Source organism: Ochlerotatus camptorhynchus, unplaced genomic scaffold (assembly GCF_037179485.1).
Source record: "Ochlerotatus camptorhynchus isolate MF236.1 unplaced genomic scaffold, CSIRO-AGI_Acam_v1.1 ptg000212l, whole genome shotgun sequence".
Lineage (NCBI taxonomy): Eukaryota > Metazoa > Arthropoda > Insecta > Diptera > Culicidae > Ochlerotatus > Ochlerotatus camptorhynchus.
The window spans coordinates 696,766-721,615 of NW_027040702.1; the positions used below are offsets into that span (position 1 = coordinate 696,766).

Genomic DNA, 24,850 nt, shown 5'->3' on the forward strand with positions numbered 1-24,850 from the left:
AGTACATCATTGATAGTACATGGTGTGTACTTACCACCCGCGATGCAGAAAAGCCTCCGACAATTTATGCCCTTCTTGTTGACATCCGAAACACTTTAGCTTTTTCTTCTTTTTCTGGTTCTGCTTTTGTGGTCCAGCAAAAGCTGCTGCGTCAAAACTTGAAGTTGAGGTAAACAACTCGACACCTGATCCTTTCCGTTTAATCTCCTCGACATCTTGCGTTTAAGAAGACGACATCTCACGAACTCCAGTGTTAATTTATCCTCGGGCATGGTTTCTATCGACGTTATGACGGTGGAAAACTTCGGCCAGCAAGTGGCAGATTACGTCCAACTCCTTGATGACTGCTCCGGTGTTCCGGTAGTCTCTCACCAAACGGTCAAATCTTAAAAAATGCTCCTGTAGAGATCCCGCATCAAAACGTAATGACAGCATCTGCCGTTTGAGGTGCATGCGGCTTGCGATGCTTTTACGCTCAAAAACACGAATGAGAGCATCCCAAATTTGTTTCGGTGTCCCCTTTTCCTGCACGTCCTCAAGACACTAACAACGATTTGCACCTCCTGTCCTGCTTCAAACGTTTCTCCCGCTTCTCCGCTTTTACCTTTTTGATAGACTCACTGTCATTAGGTTCTTCTTTCAGGTCATTCACCGCAGCCGCTTCCGTTTCTATACACTGTAGAAGGTCGTGTTCTTCCAGCAGAATCCGCACTCAAAATTTCCATGCGGTGAAATTGGACCCATCAAATAACGGTAGTAGAAACCGTTCGTTTCTCTCCTCCTCGGTAATTTTACGTTTTCACTTTCACGAATCGTGGCGATCACTTTACACGTAACTGGGAACCATAACCTGAAGTGATATGGTTAAATAAAACGTACACTCACAGTCCGCATCGTGCTCTCTTGCCGTGCGGATCTATTTGCTTTTTGCTGAAGGAAGTGTTACTACTACCTAAAGCTACAACAAATTTTAACAGCACTTTTCAGTGCTCAACCTGTAAAAATTTTCTACCTTGTTCAACTCTTATTCCTCTTCGATCCTTGTTTGGACCCTACCCGAGGTAATCCTTCTTGGATATCGATTTGGAAAATTCCTCTTCGATCCTTCAGATTCTTATAGTAATCTGCTTGGAAGTCGATTTGGATAAAAATTTACTGCCGCCATGGCGCCTAAACGCAAAAGAAAGGGGCAAACTCTTGACCCCCCTTCTGATGAAATTAATTTGAGTAATCAATTTGATTTGCTCACGGATGATGAGAATGATCCATCATCCAAGAAAAATTCTAGTAAACTTTCCCGGCTTAATGCCAAGAAGGAAAAGATTCCCCCTATTGTGATAACCACTACCGATTTCCATGCTCTTCGCATGGAACTTTTGAATTTCGTGAAAGTTAAGTTTTCACTACAAATTGGACGTCGGGGTGAATGCCGTGTATTAGCTGAAACCTTGGACGGATTTAAATGTCTTCTCAAGTATCTTACTGAGAAGAAGCACAAATTTTTTACTTACGACACCAAAACTGAACGTGTGTTCAAGGTTGTCATGAAAGGACTGCCCAGTGGTGAATCCCTGGATCAGATCAAAGATGAACTGGCAAAATTACTTGGAGTTGTGCCACTCCAAGTAATCAAAATGAAAATGAAATCCCGTCCTGGCGATTCGCGCAACGGGATTTCTAATGATTTTTATTTAGTTCACTTCAAGTCTAGTGAACTAAACAACCTTAAGGCCTTAGAAAAAGCTAGCCTTATGCTCCATGTCCGAGTGAAGTGGGAACACTTCAGGAAGACTGGAGGAAATTTTCAAAACCTCACCCAGTGCCGTAAGTGCCAGGGATGGGGTCACGGAACTAAAAATTGCTACATGCCAGCTAAATGCATGAATTGTGGTGATTCCTCTCACGCAAAGGACGACTGTCCTGTGAAGGAAGATCCTAAGAAATTTAAATGTTCAAATTGTGGTGAAAACCACAAATCCAATTTTTGGGAATGTAAGACTCGCAAAGCGATCCTACAATCTCGTTCTAACCGTCAGGTAGGAAACGCTCCACGTTTCCGACCAGGTACAAATTCCTCTGCTGTTAACAACGGTCAGCGAGGAACAAATTCTACATTCGTACCCGTAGGTACAAATATCTCCCCTGCTTCAAATGTTTCATCTGTACCTACTCCCCTCGCTGCTAACAATGTTCAGCGAGTTAATGGAGCTACCTATGCTGCTATTGCAGCGGGTAGAAATCAAAATACTAACCAACGTTCTAATGGAAATTTTGACAATTTTGACTTAGGAAGCTGCCCCCAAAATGGAATTTTTACAGAATTCATTAATTGACATGATTTCTGATATGCTTAAATCTAACTCCATGTTTGATGCTATTCAAACTGGAGTAAAATTTGCAAATAATATTGTCATGACTTTAAAATTCAGTAATGGATTTTAAAGCATTAAATATTGTAAATTGGAATGCTCGATCTCTTAAAGATAATGAAGACGAGCTATTTAACTTTTTAAGAGTTCATAACGTGCATATTGCCGTTATAACTGAAACGTTCCTTAAACCTGCCCATAAGGTTAAGAAGGACGCAAACTACTTGATTTATAGAAATGATCGTCTTGATGGACCCTGTGGTGGCGTTGCCATCATTATTCATAGACGAATCAAACATAAAATTCTTTCTTCATTTGAAACCAAAGTTTTTGAAACTTTGGGGGTTTCTGTTGAAACAAAATTTGGACAACTTACGTTTATAGCTGCCTATTTGCTATTCAAATGCGTAGGCCAGCAAAAGAATTTTCTCAAGGGTGACCTCCAGAAACTTACCCGTCATAGGTCTAAATTCTTCATTATTGGTGATTTTAATGCAAAACACCGCTCATGGAATAATGCTCAAAGCAATTCCAATGGTAATATTCTGTTTGATGATTGTTCTGCAGGTTATTACACTATTCAATATCCAAACAGCCCAACATGCTTTTCTTCTGCAAGAAATCCCTCCACTATTGATTTGGTCTTAACTGATTCATGTCAACTTTGTAGCCAATTGGTTACCCATGCTGACTTCGGTTCTGATCACCTTCCAGTAACTTTTGAAATATCCCAAGAAATAATTTGTAATCCCAACAGCTCTACTTTCAATTACCATAGAGCTGATTGGGAGCAGTATCGAACATTTATGGAATATAACTTCGATCCAAACATTCCTTTGCAAACCAAAGATGAAATTAATTATGCTCTTGAATCTCTGACTACTTCTATAGTTGAAGCAAGAGCTGCCTCAGTACCAAAATGCGAGGTTAAATTCGATTCAATTATAATAGACGATGATCTTCAGCTCTTGATCCGTCTTAAAAATGTCCGTAGGAGACAATATCAAAGAACACGCGATCCTGCCATGAAAGTTATCTGGCGGGATTTGCAAAAACAAATTAAAAAGCGATTCTCTGCCCTGAGGAACAAAACTTTTGAAAATAATATTTCTAAATTAGACCCGAGTTCCAAACCCTTTTGGAAACTCACAAAAATTTTGAAAAAACCTCAAAAGCCTATTCCAGCGCTTAAAGAAGGTGGTAAAATTTTGATCACAAATTTGGAAAAAGCTCAGAAACTTGCTAAGCAATTCGAGAGTTCCCATAATTTCAGTTTGGGTCTTACTAGTCCTATTGAGAATCAGGTTGCTCGGGATTTTCTGAATATTTTCTCTCGGGAAAATATTTTTGATGATTCCTGGGGGACTGATTTGGACGAAGTAAGGTCTATAACTAAAAATTTTCAAAATATGAAAGCTCCAGGTGATGATGGAATTTTCTATATCCTCATCAAAAAACTCCCAGAGAGTACCTTGTCTTTCTTGGTAAAATTATTTAACAGATGTTTCCATTTGGCATACTTTCCTGATAAATGGAAAAATGCAAAAGTTGTTCCAATTTTGAAGCCGGATAAAAATCCAGCTGAAGCTTCTAGCTACCGTCCAATAAGTTTGCTTTCTTCAATAAGTAAACTTTTTGAAAAGATAATTTTGAATAGAATGATGCTTCACATCAATACGAACTCAATTTTTGCAGATGAGCAGTTTGGATTTCGCCATGGGCATTCAACTACTCATCAACTCTTGAGAGTTACCAATTTAATTCGTTCAAAAAAATCTGAAGGCCACTCAACTGGAGTTGCTCTTCTAGACATAGAACAAGCATTCGACAGTGTTTGGCATGAAGGTTTGATTGCTAAATTGAAAAAGTTTAATTTTCCACTTTATATTATGAAATTAGTTCAAAATTATTTAACTGACAGAACTCTTCAAGTAAATTATCAAAATTCCAAATCTAATCGACTACCTGTTAGGGCAGGAGTTCCTCAGGGTAGCATTCTTGGGCCTAACATTTTCACTTCGGACCTCCCTGATTTGCCTCAGGGTTGCCACAAATCTTTGTTCGCTGATGACACAGGCATTTCCGCTAAAGGAAGAAGTCTTCGTGTTATTTGCAGCAGACTGCAGAAAAGTTTAGATATTTTCTCTTCTTATTTACAAAAATGGAAGATTTCTCCCAACGCTTCCAAAACTCAACTTATAATATTTCCACACAAGCCTAGAGCTTCGTTTTTGAAACCTCAGTAGTAGTAGTAGTAGTCACATAGTCAATATGAACGGAGTTCCAATTTCCTGGTCAAACTAAGTGAAATATCTTGGATTAATACTTGACCAAAAATTAACTTTTAAAGATCACATTGAGGGCATTCAAGCCAAATGTAACAAATATATAAAATGTTTGTATCCTCTTATAAACAGGAAATCCAAACTTTGCCTGACGAATAAACTTCTAATATTTAAACAAGTTTTTAGACCGGCCATGCTTTACGCTGTGCCAATATGGTCTAGTTGCTGCACTACCAGGAAAAAAGCACTTCAAAGGATTCAGAACAAAATTCTGAAAATGATTTTGAAGTTGCCTCCCTGGTACAGTACAACCGAAGTACATAGAATTTCGAATGTTGAGACTTTAGCACAAATGTCCAACAAAATAATTAATAATTTCAGGCAAAAATCGTTGCAATCCTCAATTGCAACGATTAATTCCCTTTATACTTAGATAAGATTTAGTTTTAGTTTTTAGTTTTAAGATATCAATTGTTATACTGACATGCAGGTTAAAAAAACCTGTTTAAAATACTGAATTGCCAAGACATGAACAATGTAAAAACACTTAGATATATATCATAACAATTAAGGCTGGTACGTTACTGCAGTAACTGGAGCACCTAGGTTAAAATGAAATGTAATTTATTTTGAATTTGGAACAAATAAAGAGTTAAAAAAAAAAAAAAAAAAAAAAAAAAAAAAAAAAAAAAAAAAAAAAAAAAAACGTACACTATTGCTCAGAAAAGAAACTTGCTTCTATATTATACTGTACATTTACATCGAGTGAATAAAACACAGAAATCTGAACGTCATCAGTTGACAGTTAAACTTAACCATGAGCGAGGGTATAGATGGGGGCAAATAGTTCGTCAGCAAGGTATATATATACTTAACAAGGTCACCTTCTACTTGGTTGGTCCACCTTGCCCGCTGCGCGCCTCTTCTTCTTGTTCCTGTTGGGTCGCTTTCTAGAACCATTTTCACTGGGTCGTCGTGCGGCATTCTTACGACGTGCCCAGCCCAGCGTAGTCGCCCCATTTTTCCAATGTGGACGATGGATGGTTCTCTCAGCAGCTGGTGCAATTCCTCCACATTCCGTCATCCATCTGCACTCCACCTTAGATGGTACGCAACACCTTCTGTCTAGGAGTGTGCTACGATCGGAAATTACCATCAGCTGTCCCTTTGATCGATGCTGCATAGATCTGTGGAACATGTTGTGCTGCCACTGTATGCGAGATCCATCAACCCTCAGAATTGTCGAGATAGTACAACTACAACCGAAGCAACTACTACAGAGCCGAAGAGAATGTAAAAAGGGAGAAAATATGCACTTTATATAGGAGTCAAAATTCCTGAAGTGGACCACTGATTTTTCACAAATCATTGGATTCCATTCAAAATACGTCTATATATTGCTCTTACCACGACAAACAATAACCCAAAATATTTCGGCAAAATTCGCATTTAAACAAAAGTTATAAACAATTAAGTTTTTTTGACCCTTTTTCGAAAAAAAATCTTATCTCTAGATCGGGCCAATGAATTTTTCTCCAGTTTTGATATAATCACAAGAAGACATGTTTCTTCCAAAATCACTAAAATTTATTCATCAAAAATGTAATTTGTTTATAATAATTACAATTTTTTATAAACAAATGCAATTTTTTTGGTGTTCCCCGCGCGATACAAGATTGCTTTTTTTTTAGAATTGTTCCCTGACTTTTTTCCCATACAGAACCGTTTCAACTTTTTTGTCACCAGTATTGGGAGCCGAGTTATAGCAATTTTTGTAACGCGCCGCACCAAGCGCGCGGCGCCGCGACCCGCCGCTCGCGCGCGAAGCGAGTCGCTAGGCGCTCTTGGTCCGAACTCGTTTCCTCGTTTCGTCTTTCCCGTGTCTTTCCCGATGCGTGAACGCGCGAGCGGCGCGACGCGGCGCCGTGCGCTTGGTGCGGCGCGTTACAAAAATTGCTATAACTCGGCTCCCAATACTGGTGACAAAAATGTTGAAACGGTTCTGTATGGGAAAAAAGTCAAGGAACAATTCTAAAAAAAAAATAAATTTTGTATCGTGCGGGGAACACCAAAAAAATTGCATTTGTTTATAAAAAATTGTAATTATTATAAACAAATTACATTTTTGATGAATAAATTTTAGTGATTTTGGAAGAAACATGTCTTCTTGTGATTACATCAAAACTGGAGATAAATTCATTGGCCCGATCTAGAGATAAGATTTTTTTTCGAAAAAGGGTCAAAAAAACTTAATTGTTTATAACTTTTGTTTAAATGCGAATTTTGCCGAAATATTTTGGGTTATTGTTTGTCGTGGTAAGAGCAATATATAGACGTATTTTGAATGGAATCCAATGATTTGTGAAAAATCAGTGGTCCACTTCAGGAATTTTGACTCATAGGTCAATAGTCTAAGTCTAGTAAATATAATATTAATTATAGAAAGACAGAAAGACTCCAGATAGCCAGGTCGATAGATGGTCACGGGACCAAATTTGTGTTGTAGTTTAAATTAGTTTTTAAAATAAATGTTAGATGTGTAGTATAGTGTTTAAAATAAACTGTTTTCAATGTTTAATTAACTGCATACTTGAATAAAGTGATTTGTGTCGTGTAAAAGAAGGCGGAATTAAAATTTCATTACGCCAGAAGAAATCCCAAGGAATCGGTTCTCCCAGACCGTATAGGAGGGATCCTCAAAATTCCCAAAATTCCATCCAAGGAGGAAGAACCAGCCCCCAGGTACAGCATTTGTGGTTCTTCGAACCGGATCTGTTCGAAAACACCAAACATAGTCCAGGTCTCGTGGCCGTAGAGGACCACCGGTCTAATCAGCGTCTTGTAGATAGTCAACTTCGTGCGGTGGCGAATTTAATTCGACCGGAGCGTCCTCCTTAGTCCAATGTAGGCACGATTCCCTGCCATAATGCGTCTTTGAATTTCTCTGCTGGTATCATTTTCGGAGGTCACCAGTCAGCCCAAATACACGAGTATAGTGTATATACAAAACGATTGCGACGATTGTTGCCCTTCTAGGCACTTTCTTGCAGCTAAAAATGTCAGCTGTAGCGGTTGAAATTCTAATTTCATCTGGTTGGATAAGTTGACATCATACCATAAATTGGTGATGCCGCATTTGAATCAGTTCATATTTCTATCAATTAGCAACATATTTTGCAAGACATCTTGTACCTCATCAAACCTACGAGAGAAAAAAAAATGTAAAGAAGTCAAGAAGACAACTTCAATCGTTCTGCCAACGTTTGTTGTTCCCGTTTAGTCCGAGCCAACTCAACTTGCGGAACGTTCCGCGGCCGAGAGCCCGCGGAGAGAGTGAGAGCGTGCCTTTTCCAACGCCGAGACAGGGATTCACGACAAAAAACATTAGTTTGCGCACGATTATTCTGCGTGAGACATGATTAACAAGACAAGATATAATAATAAAATTTTTATAAAGTCCAGTGCATTGAAAGTTGCATCCCCGGGGGGAGGCCGGTTGGTCGGAGGCGACGGGGGATAAAAATATGAACCCGCACGAATCGGGTAACGTAAGAGCAACAATGAACCCCTTCTGGACTGGCAGCATGGCAGGCGGAGGAAGTCTCGCCGGCCGGGAAGAACGTGTTCCCCGAAGAAAACGTGATTCCGATCCAGTCCACAGCAGCCCGACGATGCCTTGTTTTGTTTGGATGTGCTTACACTTGGGTGCTCCTAGTGCTGGGGAGTTGCAGCATTCAGCAAGTTCTAATTAGTGGCCTGATCTATTTTAAGAGGAAATCTTGCTGCTTAAACAGCAGGTTCGATGTTGATTCTAGGGAGGCGGCAGGCAGCAATTTGCGGGTTCGAGCCCGATGGAAGCAAGGGTATCATTTTTCACTTAGCGAGACACACTTTGTGGCGGTTGTTGGTTGAGGAACGCATGGGAACCTACTCGCAGTAAATCATAGCTCACGAATTGCGCCCTATTTTATGCGCTCCGTGCAGTTTGATAGCATCTCGGGGCAGGTAGCTCCTAGTAGTAAGTCTTCCGTAATTTTTCCCCTGAACCCGCTGCTGGTTGGACTAAAATTTCGCGCCACTCCCAGCTGCACTGGTGCCCAGCACACATCCAATTTACTTGGGACATTCTCCACGGAAGGACCTCCATATGCGAGAAGCGAGCAAGCGAGCGCTATCTCAGTCACGGTTCACGACCTGTCATCGTGAACTTTTCAATTTGCGCCCAGCGAAAACGACCAAGAGCGAAAGAAACTGTAAAGCCTTCATTGTTTGGCAGGAGAAGTCAATCCCGATGACAATTTCTCGTCAAATTAAAGCATCGAAAATTGATTTCCCATGTGCGATAAAAAAAAGAAGAATGAAGGATGTCGTGGAAGTGGCGAACTCGGTTTAAAAGTTAAGTCATTCTAAACGATGCTGATTGAATTTCGCGCGCGCCCGTAAAATTGAGCCCCCAGCACCGGCCCGGGCGAGGTGGAGGAGAGGGAAGCACTTCTTCAACAGCACTGAATTGAAGAAGACGCAGCTTCTCGAATGCCTTCCTCGGGTGTGCGAGCGAATAAGGAAGTAAACAGGCAGCAGTAAGCAAACACCACAATTCCTCGAGCAGCAGAAGGCATAAGGCGAAGAAACATTAAATTAGCATACAAACATTATGGAAGCTGCTGCAGCGAGGCCGAGTTCGGGAGAGTAACGTGTGGTAAGGCGACACATCGTACCTATCTGCTTTCGGGTGGGAAATGTGTGCATAATGGGACCTCGGAATGATGGGGCGGGTGCAATCGTTTATGATGATTTTGTCAGTTCTTTTTCTTTCAGCATGTGCACTTTTGGTCTCGATTTCAGGGAAGGCAAAATGTCGCCAAGTTCGTGGGAATTGTTCGTGGAGGAAAGTACTTCTTATAGGGTAGAGAACTACTTCGGCCTAAGCGCCCATTTTGGGCCGATCAAGCAGAAAACATCAAATAAATCCATGGTTTCGGCGTTAACAGGTAAATTATGCGCTCCGACCGAAAAAAATCTTTATCTTCGTCCGATAGGCCGAAGTGAATTCATTGGCGTTTCAATGGCGTTTCAATGCGTTAGGCCGAGTTTGGCGTCAAGAAGCAGTGTTAGACTTTTAACATTATCTTAACAATTTGTTTCTCTTTATCAAATCTTACGTATCAAATCTTTCCGTACGTACCGGAAAGGTAAATAAATTTGGAAGCCATCAGTGATCATAACATTCCGTTTGGTGCTAAACTAAGTAAGATTAAGAAAGACTAAGTGCGGGTTGTTACCCCGTAACGTGGGTAGAACACCTTTTCGTGGTACGTTACGGGACCACCGATTTCTAGTCCTGACTACTTCAAACGAGGGGTACAGGATTTTTCAGTAATCAAAGGAACACATCTTAATCCTTGTTACTTTTTATGCCTTGTTGATAGTGATAAGTCCTCGGGTTGCCTGGACCGAGGATGATCTTGAAACAAGGAAAAAATGAGTTAGTTAGTCTTCACCTATGTGATTCCTAATCTTCTATTCATTGTTCTCTAGTTTGAAATGGTTAAGACTAGGGTTCTGATGCATGGTCATTATCGGTGTCATTGCTTATTTTTGTTGCTAAGGAATCCCGTTTTGACTGACAAAGGGGCGTGCCTTTGGAGGGTATTCCACACTTTAAATAATCTACACGTGCCGTTCATGTGTTTCACATTTGAATTGGCGCAATGTGGCAAACACATTAATTTCAAATGTATAACTTATGAAATCAGTCATACCTTACCCATGCTTCATTCACTTACAGCACACATGAATTTCATTTGATTTAAATTTCAACGTCATGTGCTTGATTTCTAATCATGAAATGTTTTGCATATAAATATGTTGTACCAGACATGCTAAATTTAAGCGTGATGCACATGAATTTCATGAAAGACCTTGTAGCAATCTAATAGTATAACTATTGGTTTTAGATTTGATTTGTTGCTGTGAAAAAAATAACGGAATTTAATTTAAGCAAATCGTAGTCATGCATACTGCATTCCAATAGTACCGTACAAACAGAAAAATGTTATCCGATACCTTTGAAACTTAATGCATTACTACGGTCCTCTTAAAAGATAATTATTGAACGGGTTTCAGTATGTAAACATGATAAACACGATATATTTCATTTTAGATATATTGATTTATATTTTCATATTGTGTGTACAGTAGATTAATCGTAGTAGATAGCTTAACCTATCAAATCAAATATCGCTGTCTTCGTGAATAAAGTTGTACTTTTTTTTCTGTATACGTAGTAGTAGAATCGGATGTCAAAAAGAATTCATTTTCGTTCTAGAATTAAAATCATATAAATTTAGGTGCTCTGAGAGTGACATACGAGCGTCAATTTTGACATAAATTTGAGCCATAGCAGACTCAATCAAACTTACTTTTCGTCGAGCAACAAACTTTTTAGTCTCGGAGCACTAAACATTACATGACATGTTTGTTTACGTCTCTACTTTTATGTCAAAGACAGATTCCGTCACGTGTAAAATTATTTATTTCTAAGTGTGTATAGTGATCCCTTTATTTAAACATATAATTTCCTACAAAGAATACTCACATACTCACGGTTAATAATTTCGAGGATTTTGTTAGGAAAACCTAACTCCACTAACAAGTCTTCTCTGCTAGCTGTTGCCTTCCATGTTTGTTTTGACACTTTAGGTACTCTTCTCATCCTTATAGTGAGATCCATTGCAATTCATGTGTCATACACGTTAAATACACTAGTAGGAAACAGTAGCGCATAATTATATGGGGATCTCTTTGATTTCGATAAGTTAACACATGAAATCAATGTGTGGTAGTATTGATTTCATAAGCAACAAAAACATATTATTTGTGTGTGTAAATCTCATGACATCCGTGTGAAAAGCACATGATTCTATGGTGACAAGTAATGAACGGTCTTCATATTCCAAAACACATGAATGGAACGTGTCATTTTTTTTGAGTGCAACACTCTGGAGGGTATAAATAGCGGGACCTTTCATTTAGAATCGATTCCTTGCGATGAAGGCAAGAATGACAACTGTATCAAAACCGAATACTTCATCATTTCTCAATAGTGATGGAGTAATACGACATGCACTAAACTAAGGACACGGGCTATACTTCATTCTATGACAAGCTTTATGCAGTGCTTAACGACTATGATCCTTCAAAGACGATCGTTCAATTCAGTTTTCAGCAAGCCATGGTGGACCTCTGAACTACGGCATCTTCGTAACATCCTAAGGAAAGCACGTCACCGTTTCTTCCTTTCGAAGTCTGAGAGCGACCGTAATTACCTTCGCGAAGTAGAGCTGCAGTACAAAACAATTCTATTACCCAAGTTACATTCCAAGTTTTATAGAGGTTTTATAGCATTCTATAAGTCTGAATCGTGGTCTACAGAACCCTCATAAAACCAAAATTGTTACTTGGGTATCCACGTACGATAACTACTTACTCAGGATCCAGGACAGCGTAAGACAAAACCAATCGTGCTTCTGGGATTTCGTGAAAAAGCGGCAAGCATCTTCTCGCATCCCATGCAACGTTACCTTCAATGATGCCCAGGCTAATACAAATGTGGATGCTGCAAACCTTTTCGCCATGTTCTTCGAGAGCGTCTTTAGTAAAGTGTCACCTGTACCAAGGCGCGATTGTTTTGCACACGTTCCTTCGCACAACATCAACCTACCCGTTATTCAGTTTTCCGCAAATGAAGTAGTAGAAGTCATCGATGAGCTTGACATCAAAAAAGGACCTGGGACGGACGGAATACCACCCCTGTTTCTGAAAAACTGTTCAAGAGAACTAGCGAACCCAATTGCTCACTTATTCAACCGATCACTTCACGAAAGAATCTTTCCGACAGCTTGGAAAGCTGCTTGCATCGTTCCTATTCACAAAACTGGCAACTGTAATCAGGTGACAAATTATCGCGGCGTATACTTTGCTGTCTCAGCAAAGTGTTTGAAAGAATGGTGCACAACGTTCTATACAACGTAGCGTCTCCCATCATCTTTGATGGTCAGCATGGCTTTATGAAGCATCGTTATACAACAACGAACCTCATGTGTTACGTCACAGCACTGTCTCGCGAAGTAGAAGAGAGGCGGCAAGTTGACGCGGTGTATGTTGACTTTACGAAAGCCTTCGACACTGTACCGCACATTCTAGCCGTGGAAAAACTGAAGCACATAGGTTTTCCAGATTGGATTATAGAGTGGATACATTCGTACTTGTGCGATCGTACTGCATATCTCGATCCCCGAACTTTCAAAATCACTTCTGGTGTACCCCAAGGAAGCGTTCTGGGACCATTAATATTCAACATTTTTATAAATGACCTGTGTCTGCTGCTTTCCTCGTTTAAGCTTTCATTCGCTGATGACCTAAAATTGTATCGTGTCATAGCTTCTCTTCCGGATTGTATTGCCCTACAAGAAGATATTGATACTATACTGGTATGGTATGGCGATAACGGCATGCGAGCCAATAACATGTAGTGCATCGGTCGCTGCAATAAAACCATTCTTCATCAATACAGAATGGAAACTGCATCATTGGAACGTGTGTCGTCCATCTGTGACCTTGGTGTTACCATCGATTCGAGGCTCAGATTCAACGAACACGTGAGCATTACCACTGCCAAAGCTTTTTCTGTGCTGGGATTCATCCGTCGCCACGCTTCCGAGTTCATCGACATCCACGCTTTAAAAACTCTATATTGCTCGTTGGTTCGTAGCATTCGGGAGTACGCTGCTCCGATTTGGTCCCCTTATTATGTAGCTCATGTTCTCACGATTGAACGGGTGCAGAAAAGGTTCTTACGGTTTGCACTGAGACAACTTCCTTGGAACGATCCGACCAATCTTCCTCCTTATTCTGACCGATGCAAGCTCATAGGATTGGAACGAGTAACGATGCAGCGGCTATTTATTTTCGATGTCATTGGAGGATCTATAGATTGCCCTGAACTTCTCGCACAGATCCCGCTCAACATTCCTCCTCGACTGTTTCGGAGCTCAGCTTTAATAGCAGTCCCATACCACAGAACAAACTACGACTACAACAACCCTTTTGATTCGTGTCTTCGCTTGTTCAATGTTGTCTGTGACGAATTCGATTTTAACTTGACTAAAAACGTTTTTAGAAATAGGATTAGTAGTAATTTCTAGTTTATAAGTAAAATAGTTCAGTCTGTACGACTAGTCGAAGACGGTGATAAATAAATATAAATAGATCAAATTACCGGTCGCAGTGGTGTTATGTCCTGAACAAAGAAAAAAAAAAAGTGCGGGTTGTACTTAATAGGCCGGAAATGGGTTAGTTAACCCTAGTAGTGAGTTTTCGAATTTAGAGGTTGGCCTGGGGAAGATCGTCCATAAAATTTCCAAAAGGAAACATTGATGGTATTTTTTATCGAATGGAATATTTCAGGAATATTCGGAACGCTATTTTATCTGAATTTCAGGATGAAATACGGCCACATTGTCGGGAGTACCCGGAATATTAAAGGGATGTGAGCATTGGCGTAGTTACTGGGGGTGCCAAGGGGGCCAGGCTCCCTCCAGAATAATCTAGCCCCCTCCCCAGAACTTTTGGTGTTTTTTTTTTAAATCACCGGTATTTTGTCAAGTTCGATGCTACTTATCTTTTATAAAGTCCTTTATGTTGACTACTTTTCTTACGTTCTGGACTAGAAGAAGCAATTTTGATAAATTATATTCTATTGATATTTAATCGATGGCGTTATAAGACGGTAATGAGCCCAGGGATGTTCTTTAACTTCTGGAAACTTTGTAAAACTTCAAGGACTTCTAAGAAGTTCAAGGAACATCGTAGAAATTGAGGAAACTTATTAGAAATTTTGGGAACTTCATAGATCAACAGAATATCGTAGAAACAAGAAACTTGGAAAATTTCTGAAAACTGCGTAGAAGTGGAAATTTTATTTGAGTTTGAGAAGCTTCGTAGAAGTTAAGGGAACATTATATTATTTCAGGGAAGCTCATTATTGATGGGGAACCTCTATATAATTTCAGGGCATTTTTTGAAGCCTCATGGTCTTGAAATAGTTGTGGAAATCACGTACAAGTGGAAGAAATTTCTTTCATGGAGCTTCGCAGAAAATCATCGAGAAACGTAGAAGTACAACAAACTTTGTAGAAGTTTTGCGAATTTCGTAGCATTTTGAGAAGCTGCATAAAACTTCATATACGTGTAAGGAATTTTGGAAAAGTTCAGGGATTTTTTTTTAGAAAATCTAAAGATAGTCCAATAAACTTTCAGGAACTTCAGTATAGGGAACTTCGTTGTAGTTTGTCAGAGATCTGAATTAGAAAAAGCTTAATGAACTCTTTGGGGGGTTTTGAGAACTTCGAGAAGTGCAAAGATGCTCAGAGATCTTCGTACAATTAAGAGAGTTTTAAAATATGGAATTTGGAATAAGTTCAGGGAACTTCGTAGAAGTTGAGGAAATCTAGTAAAACTTAAGGGAGTTAAGTTACAGGATATTCTTTCAGACATCCTCAAAAAAGGAAATTTTTAAAAAGATCTCCATAGGAACTAAAAAAAAATTAGTAAAGTTCTATGGATATTTTTCCAAGACTTCAGGATGATCAAGTTCTGAGGATCTCCAACTGTTTAAAAATTTAATGTTCTTTCAAGACTGTAGGTTTTCCAGGAACTCCCGTAGTACGGGGTAAAATTGATCACCGGGTGAAATTGATCATAATGCGTTACATTTTTAATTGTCACGTATAATATGGTCGGTGATAGATATCAAGAGAAATATTAAAAGTATATCGTCATGAGACTCCAATGATTGCCTTGATGTGTTTTTCCTAACAAATAGAAAAAAATATTGCATAAATTTTAATTTTATAGATCTGACGTTAAGTAGCATGCAATATTAACATCCATTGATGTCATTACCATTCAAGTATCATGTTTTACTAAACTAAGTGTCAACGAATCCGAATTATTTTAAAAATTGCGGTAGGGTAGAGCGCTACTTCGTCGTAATCGTCCATTTCCGCTCTATCGAACAGAAAACATTAGTATAATCAATGATTTCACTGTGCACAAATCAGTAATACGTTTGTACCGATTCGTTAGTTCACAAGCTACAACACAAAGACTTCTAACGGCGCCGGTGGTGTAGTGGTAAGCGTGATTACCTCTCACCCCAGCAGGCCTGGGTTCAATCCCAGTCGGCGCCGCCGGGATGTTCTGAGGCATAACATCTCTGATCACGCCTTCCTTCGGATGGGAAGTAAAGCCGTTGGTCCCCGGTTCATGAGTTGATGGGTCGATAGGTAGGGTCCAGGTGTGGGAGCTGCCTTCCTGGCACGTCGGTAGCATTGGTGCTCAGCACGGAAAACAAGATCGACGGAAAAACCAAAGAAAAAAAAAAAACACAAAGACTATTAGAGCGTATTGTGTGAATATTTACACTCATTGTTCTCTAAACAAAAGAGGCGCTCCTATCAAACACGCTTTTTCTACCTTCATCCGTAAGACGAAGAAAATCCAATGGCGTTTCAATGCGTTTGGACGGAATTGAAACTCGTAGGACGAATTTGGAATCAAGAAGCAGTGTTAGATTTTTAACAATATTTCAACAATGTGTGGCTCTTTATCAAATTCAAAGGTACTCAATGAAAGAGGAATAAATTTAGAAGCCATCTTTGATAGAAACATTTCATTTATTGTTAAAACCCGTTCAAGAAGATGGGTAAAACATGGGTTATCCTAAGTAGGACGGAAATTAGATAAAAAACCCTAGTATGTTTCAAATATCAAGAAATCCAGGGTTTCTCGCAAAATTATCAGTGATTTTGAACGAAATTGCTTACATTTAGGCGCAACTGTGACATCTGGTCTAAGACATCTTTTTTTTGCGTTTCTGCTCAAAACACTTTTTACACAAGGATTTTAGCATCTGAATCGGATTCAAGGAATCCACATTTAATAAGAACAATCACTAGAAATGCAATGGGCAGCCATTTGAGGTGTTGATCAATTTCACCCCATATCGATATTTGCAAATTTAGGATTTCAAAAATTTCCTAAAAATTAACAAAACATCCAGTATTATAAGAAATCATGCAGGACAATTGAGCGCTCATAGCTACTGATTTAAATACCATTAGTTTTTTAATTTAGTTTATTGTATAAATTTATTTATTTACGTTAAATAGTGATCAATTTATCCTCGGATTACGGTATTCAAAAGTTTTCCAGCTAATTGAATCTGATGGAATCTTGAATGATGAATCTAGATTTTATGTACATGTTTGTACATTCTCTATAGAAGACCCGTGCCTTGGTGATTTAGCTATATTGTCAAGAATTAGCACTTCAGCAACTGAATTCCGGGCTTACATTTTAACGAAGAGTGGACATTTCTTTCTTTTTCATACCCGGAGTTCAGCTGCAGGATAGTTTGAATGCCTTAGCATATAAAAGATCCGTGCTTTTTGTGTATATTTTTGATTAAATAAAGCAAGAATACGGAAAAAGCTCGCGTAAATAATTAATTGGTTCTAAATGGGTATAACCAAAACAAATATCATTAAAAAAATAAATCCCAATGCTTTTGTAAAAATAAATTCAATTATTATCTAGTTACAAACATGGACACTATCATTCAAGTTTCGAGTTCATTCCTTTCGATTAGAATTAAAGTTAAATTTTCTGAAAGTTAAATTGATCTGAATAAGTACTTTATTACTTTCTTTTCTCTTCAAATATCAGAATCATGAAAAATTATAACCAGACTTTTCAGTATGTTTCGAAATTTTTAAATCTTAATATTGAACATTTTTAAGTCCTAAATGTATGTATGTAAATGTGTGTACTTTACCATGTTTCAAATTCAAACTCCTTAATTGATGATGAAATATTCAGAATCTAAAAAAAAAGAAGATTGAGATGCTTAAATTTATGAGATCCGGACACTACACACTTAATCTATCTCGGTAAAATCTCCAACTGCCGATTACCTCGGCATTTACTTTTGCTGATATCTCTGCAACATATCTGTTTGTTAGCTGACATCTCAGCAAAATGTAATTTGAATCTCAGCAAAATAAATTGCAGTACTGCTCGACTGTTGGAATCACGGCGAAAAAATTTAAGTGCAAATGTGATTTCATTACAAAAAAGCATGAACAAATGATCATTGATTGTTCAAATTGAGTAAGTTTTTAATGCTCCCCCAATTGAGGTACCAATCATTGCTATAAAATAAATAAGTTAAGTACAGCACTTTCCTGAAATCATTCCAGAACCCAATTACAAGCAATTCAACAATTCCGAGACACAGCAACGACACTATCGACAGGCACTTCAGTCGATATCAGCAATAATAAGACACAACAACAACAACAACAACAACAACAACAACAACAACAACAACAACAACAACAACAACAACAACAACAACAACAACAACAACAACAACAACAACAACAACAACAACAACAACAACAACAACAACAACAACAACAACAACAACAACAACAACAACAACAACAACAACAACAACAACAACAACAACAACAACAACAACAACAACAACAACAACAACAACAACAACAACAACAACAACAACAACAACAACAACAACAACAACAACAACAACAACAACAACAACAACAACAACAACAACAACAACAACAACAACAACAACAACAACAACAACAACAACAACAACAACAACAACAACAACAACAACAACAACAACAACAACAACAACAACAACAACAACAACAACAACAACAACAACAACAACAACAACAACAACAACAACAACAACAACAACAACAACAACAACAACAACAACAACAACAACAACAACAACAACAACAACAACAACAACAACAACAACAACAACAACAACAACAACAACAACAACAACAACAACAACAACAACAACAACAACAACAACAACAACAACAACAACAACAACAACAACAACAACAACAACAACAACAACAACAACAACAACAACAACAACAACAACAACAACAACAACAACAACAACAACAACAACAACAACAACAACAACAACAACAACAACAACAACAACAACAACAACAACAACAACAACAACAACAACAACAACAACAACAACAACAACAACAACAACAACAACAACAACAACAACAACAACAACAACAACAACAACAACAACAACAACAACAACAACAACAACAACAACAACAACAACAACAACAACAACAACAACAACAACAACAACAACAACAACAACAACAACAACAACAACAACAACAACAACAACAACAACAACAACAACAACAACAACAACAACAACAACAACAACAACAACAACAACAACAACAACAACAACAACAACAACAACAACAACAACAACAACAACAACAACAACAACAACAACAACAACAACAACAACAACAACAACAACAACAACAACAACAACAACAACAACAACAACAACAACAACAACAACAACAACAACAACAACAACAACAACAACAACAACAACAACAACAACAACAACAACAACAACAACAACAACAACAACAACAACAACAACAACAACAACAACAACAACAACAACAACAACAACAACAACAACAACAACAACAACAACAACAACAACAACAACAACAACAACAACAACAACAACAACAACAACAACAACAACAACAACAACAACAACAACAACAACAACAACAACAACAACAACAACAACAACAACAACAACAACAACAACAACAACAACAACAACAACAACAACAACAACAACAACAACTAAGAGATGAACTAGCCCCAGGCTAAAAATCTCTATAATAAAGACTAAAAAAAAAAAAAAAAAAAACAACAACAACAACAACAACAACAACAACAACAACAACAACAACAACAACAACAACAACAACAACAACAACAACAACAACAACAACAACAACAACAACAACAACAACAACAACAACAACAACAACAACAACAACAACAACAACAACAACAACAACAACAACAACAACAACAACAACAACAACAACAACAACAACAACAACAACAACAACAACAACAACAACAACAACAACAACAACAACAACAACAACAACAACAACAACAACAACAACAACAACAACAACAACAACAACAACAACAACAACAACAACAACAACAACAACAACAACAACAACAACAACAACAACAACAACAACAACAACAACAACAACAACAACAACAACAACAACAACAACAACAACAACAACAACAACAACAACAACAACAACAACAACAACAACAACAACAACAACAACAACAACAACAACAACAACAACAACAACAACAACAACAACAACAACAACAACAACAACAACAACAACAACAACAACAACAACAACAACAACAACAACAACAACAACAACAACAACAACAACAACAACAACAACAACAACAACAACAACAACAACAACAACAACAACAACAACAACAACAACAACAACAACAACAACAACAACAACAACAACAACAACAACAACAACAACAACAACAACAACAACAACAACAACAACAACAACAACAACAACAACAACAACAACAACAACAACAACAACAACAACAACAACAACAACAACAACAACAACAACAACAACAACAACAACAACAACAACAACAACAACAACAACAACCATTCGAGTTCGGGACATCGTTGTTGTCTATAGCAACCGCGTACGCGCTCGGAATATTGTTGTGTTTTGGTGGTATTTCGCGATCGATTGATTCAAAAACGCCACCCGCAGCTAGTGGCTAGTGTTAACTAGTGACAAACATTCAAATCCGATCATTATCGGTGAAAATTTGGGTGATAATAGTGCGATAAAAGTGCAGCAGCTGCCCACTGCATCAATTGTGGTGGACCTCATCGTCCGAACAACCGTCAATGCCCGGTTTATAAGAAGGAAGTGGAAGTGATCCGTCTAAAAGTGGATCATAATCTGACGTACCCTGAAGCACGCAAGCGAGTCGAAACAGGGACAGGAAGTTACGCCGCAGCTGCAGCCCAGCAGACTGCCGACCGGAAAAAATTGGAGGAACTGGAGAAGAAAATGGAGGAGAAAGACGCCCAAATTGCTCAACTTCTTGAAGTGATGAAGAAGAAGGACGAAAAGATCGACAAATTATTGGGACACATTAAACTGATTCGAACACCGCAAGTTCAACAAACCCCGCTAGCTCAGCCGAGTAAACCGATCCATCCTTCTGAAAGTCAATCGAACCAAGCAATCGATTCGAACCTGCATTCTCAACTCATGAGAAAATCCGGAGAATCGCAGATAGGCACACCGTCGATGCATCTCAGAAGTAGATCGCCAGCGACAACGGAATCTAAACACAACAAGAAGAAGAAAAGGCATGACAGGAGCAACAACACCTCACCCGGCCGACAAAGCCCACCGCTGAAGAAGCCCGTTGAAAAAACACCGACATCCGACCAGGAAACGATAAGCGTCGACGAGGATGAGATCGAAGAGACGCCCCCTAGTCAGCATCTTCGATAAGATTCATTCCTCCAAACGTTTACCGACCAGCAATACTTACCGGACAAGCGAAACGGACAACGACATCGATCGACTTGAAGGGAGGGAAAGTGTAGTACCCCCTTCACTCTCACAGGAGAGAGCGCAGCAGGCTGGAGGATCCATCCGGGACGTCTTACCCCAACCCGTTGATGGAGAATCCCCCTCTGCGGTCGATTATGAAACATTAGAGCAACATACCACTTACCTACCTACCATAATACCACCTCGATATCACTCGCTTACATCCAATACACCCATATGGCCATTTTCCAACGAAAGCAGCCGTCGGCATGTAGTGCCAATCGAAAATCCACCGTCAGCCAACACTAGCTACCACAACATTGTGAGTGCCACCGGCACGATTATTCCTAGTAACCGGTTCAGGAATTTTTCCGCCGGTGAAGTTCGTCGTCAACAACAAAGTCGAGATTCATCTCCACCGTCAGCATTACTGCAACAGACAGTATTCCGAAATCGGTGTGGGGAGGGAGAGCGTGAAGTAACCTCCCCCCTTCCCAGGAGGGAAGTGGATGTTCAGGGGGACGAGAGTGGGACCAGTCACGAGTGTCTTGCACCCTCTGTTCCCTCCTGGAATCCGGCCGATATGTCAAGTCCAACGCGTAGACCGTCAGCATCATCTTCGTCATCAGCAACAGTCAGCAGTAGTCATCCCACGAAATGTATTGCCCTCCAGTGGAACATACGTGGTCTACGTGCCAACATCAGCGAGCTCAAATTGCTCATCAGCCAGCATGAACCGTCCGTTATAGCGCTGCAAGAGACGAAAGTGGATAATCGTGTGGTCGCGCCAGACTTTGCCGGCAAGAACTACACCCTGCTTCTTCAAACCGGTAGTCGTCGATATTGGCAGCAAGGAGTGGGCCTTGCCATCCGTGAAGGGGTTCCATTCGAGCGCATCGATATCAATTGTGATATTCAAGCCATTGCAGTTCGCATCCATCTTCCGACTCCAATGACGGTAGTGTCGATCTACATATCTCCGAACTCCCAGCAACAGTGCCAAACAGAACTAAATGATTTCTTGGAGCGTCTGCCCCCGCCAATTTTGGTACTTGGCGACTTCAATGCACACCATCCCGCCTGGGGTTCTACGGCATCGAATGCGCTTGGCCGCTACATCGCTGAAAAGACACTGACGGAGCATCTGATAATCCTGAATGACGGATCACACACGCGGGTGGATCCAGCAAACGGTTCGTTTTCTGCCATAGATCTTTCGATCTGTTCAGAGGTGCTAGCTCCCAGATTTATCTGGCGAACACTTCCGGATACCCACAGCAGCGACCACTTTCCAATCACCGTCTCTTCACCTGAATTCTCACAGATCGCCACGAAGCGAAGAAGATGGCTCTACGACCAAGCAGATTGGACATTGTTCGAACGACTGACTTCCAGCAGCATCAAACCGGATGACGAGATTGGCGTTGATGAGTTCGTAGATCGGATATTATTAGCAGCAACCGCTAGCATTCCTCGAACATCAGGACGAGTTGGTTCCAAATCGGTACCATGGTGGTGCCCGGAAGTGAAAACGACGATTAAGCAGCGTCGAAAACTTCTGAGAGCACTGAAGCGCAGCAGAATAGCAGGATCAGACACAACGAATGTTTTGAAGCAGTTCCAGGAAGCGAAGGCAGCGGCTAAGAAGGCAGTGAAGGAAGCTAAGGAACATTCGTGGGAGGACTTTGTCGGAAAAATATCACCTAGCAGCACAACGGCAGAAATGTGGCGAACGATGAACACCCTGAGAGGCAAACGACAATACAGCAAGGCGGTTATCAAGCGACCCGATGGCTACACGGAGAAAGTGGAAGAAATAGCAGAAGAACTGGCCGAGCACTACTGTGAGAGATCAGTGACCTCAAGCTATCCCCAACTGTTTCAAACAGCGAAGGAAAGAGCGGAACGGGATCGCGTGGATTTTCTTCCGGACAACGACGAGATATATAACGCGGACTTCACCCTGGATGAGCTTCTGTGGGCACTCGACAAAGGACGTAGTGTCTCTACAGGTCCTGACTCGGTAGGGTATCCGATGATCCGACGTCTACCTGTATCCGTCAAAATCGCGCTGTTGCAGCTTCTAAACAGAATCTGGCGTAGTGGCGTTTACCCTATCAGCTGGCGAACCGGAATAATAGTGCCAATTTCGAAGCCAAACTGTTCTGAATCTGGACCTGCTGCTTTCCGACCTATCACTTTGACCAACTGCATCGCAAAGGTGTTCGAACGTATCGTGAACCGCAGATTGACGACTGAGTTGGAGTCGAATGGACGACTGGATAAGAGGCAGCACGCCTTTAGAGCTGGAAGAGGCGTCGACACATACTTGGCGGAGTTGGATAGGTCATTGCCAAATCGGGACGAACACTGCTTGATTGCATCGCTTGATTTGTCGAAAGCGTACGACACCACTTGGCGGTACGGTATCTTGCGTACTCTGCGTAAGTGGCAGATGGGTGGGCGCATGTTCAACGTACTGAACAGTTTCCTCACCGACAGATCTTTCCGGGTGAACGTGGAAGAACATTTATCGGATGAAATGCCATTGGAGAACGGAGTCCCCCAAGGATCAGTGTTGTCTGTCACGTTATTCCTTATAGCGATGCAGCCGATTTTCAGAGTGGTGCCGCATACTGTTGCCGTGCTTCTCTATGCGGACGATATTTTGCTGGTGGTACGGAGGAGTAAGGAGCGTCCTCTGTATAGAGATCTACAGGCTGCAGTGAAAGCTGTCGACAAATGGGCGAAAAGCGTCGGCTTCACAATTTCCGCGACAAAATCAAAAATTTTCTACGGCAGTCCCAACGCCCGTCGAGAACCCAGCAACAATATATTCATCGACCGTACAGCTGTACCGAGGACGAATCAACTGAAAGTTGTTGGCGTCAACCTTGACCGGTCGCTGTCCTTCAAACACCATTGCAAGGTAGTCAAAAACAAGTGCGACTCTAGACTGCGGATCTTGAAGATGATCGGGGCTAAACTTCCGCGAGGGCAACGCGATTCTCTGTTGGGTATCGGATCAGCAATCGTCACGTCGCGACTTATCTACGGTATCGGGCTCGTCAGTAGAGCGAAGGATTCGGTGGTGCAGACTCTTGCACCCATCTACAACCGGATGGTCCGGTTCGCCTCAGGGGCGTACGTCACCAGTCCGATTCCAGCGATTATGGCTGAAGCAGGCACTTTGCCATTCGATTTAATGATTATGCAAGCCATAATTCGTGCTGCAATTCGTTTGATGGAGAAGGATTCCAGGAATATCGATCTTCCAGTTGTGGAACGAGCGTCCGATCGCCTGGCGACGATTGATGTAGAGCTTCCAAACATCGCTGTACGAACACGTCTAGCCAACCGAGAGTGGTATGAACCCAAGCCGCATATTGTTTGGGATGTGAAACGGAAGGCGAAAGCTGGGGACCCCCCGAATACAGTGCGTCCCATCGTGCAGGAGTTGCTGGCTAACCGGTTTAGCCGTGCTTTGGCTATTTATACGGATGGTTCTAAATGCGAGAACATAGTTGGAGCAGGTGTATTTAGTAGCAGCATTCAGCAAGCA

The 24,850-nt window shown here is 40.4% G+C and overlaps 1 protein-coding gene across 1 annotated transcript; it reads left to right on the plus strand.

Annotated features, from left to right (window-relative positions):
* Positions 1-288: 288 nt before the first annotated feature.
* LOC135703349 (uncharacterized) lies at positions 289-21,246 on the plus strand. The gene is made up of 3 exons (XM_065224543.1): positions 289-360; positions 1,398-2,021; positions 20,560-21,246. Exons 1-3 carry the CDS (start codon positions 289-291, stop codon positions 21,244-21,246), a joined length of 1,383 nt encoding a protein of 460 aa, XP_065080615.1.
* Positions 21,247-24,850: the final 3,604 nt, after the last annotated feature.

Coding starts and splice junctions, on each gene's coding strand:
- LOC135703349 (XM_065224543.1), top strand. CDS start 289: ATGACGGTGGAAAACTTCGGCCAGCAAGTGGCAGATTACGTCCAACTC. Junction 361..1,397: donor ATGACTGCTCCGGTGTTCCG/GTAGTCTCTCAC, acceptor GTGAAAGTTAAG/TTTTCACTACAAATTGGACG. Junction 2,022..20,559: donor GCAAAGCGATCCTACAATCT/CGTTCTAACCGT, acceptor GGGTGATAATAG/TGCGATAAAAGTGCAGCAGC.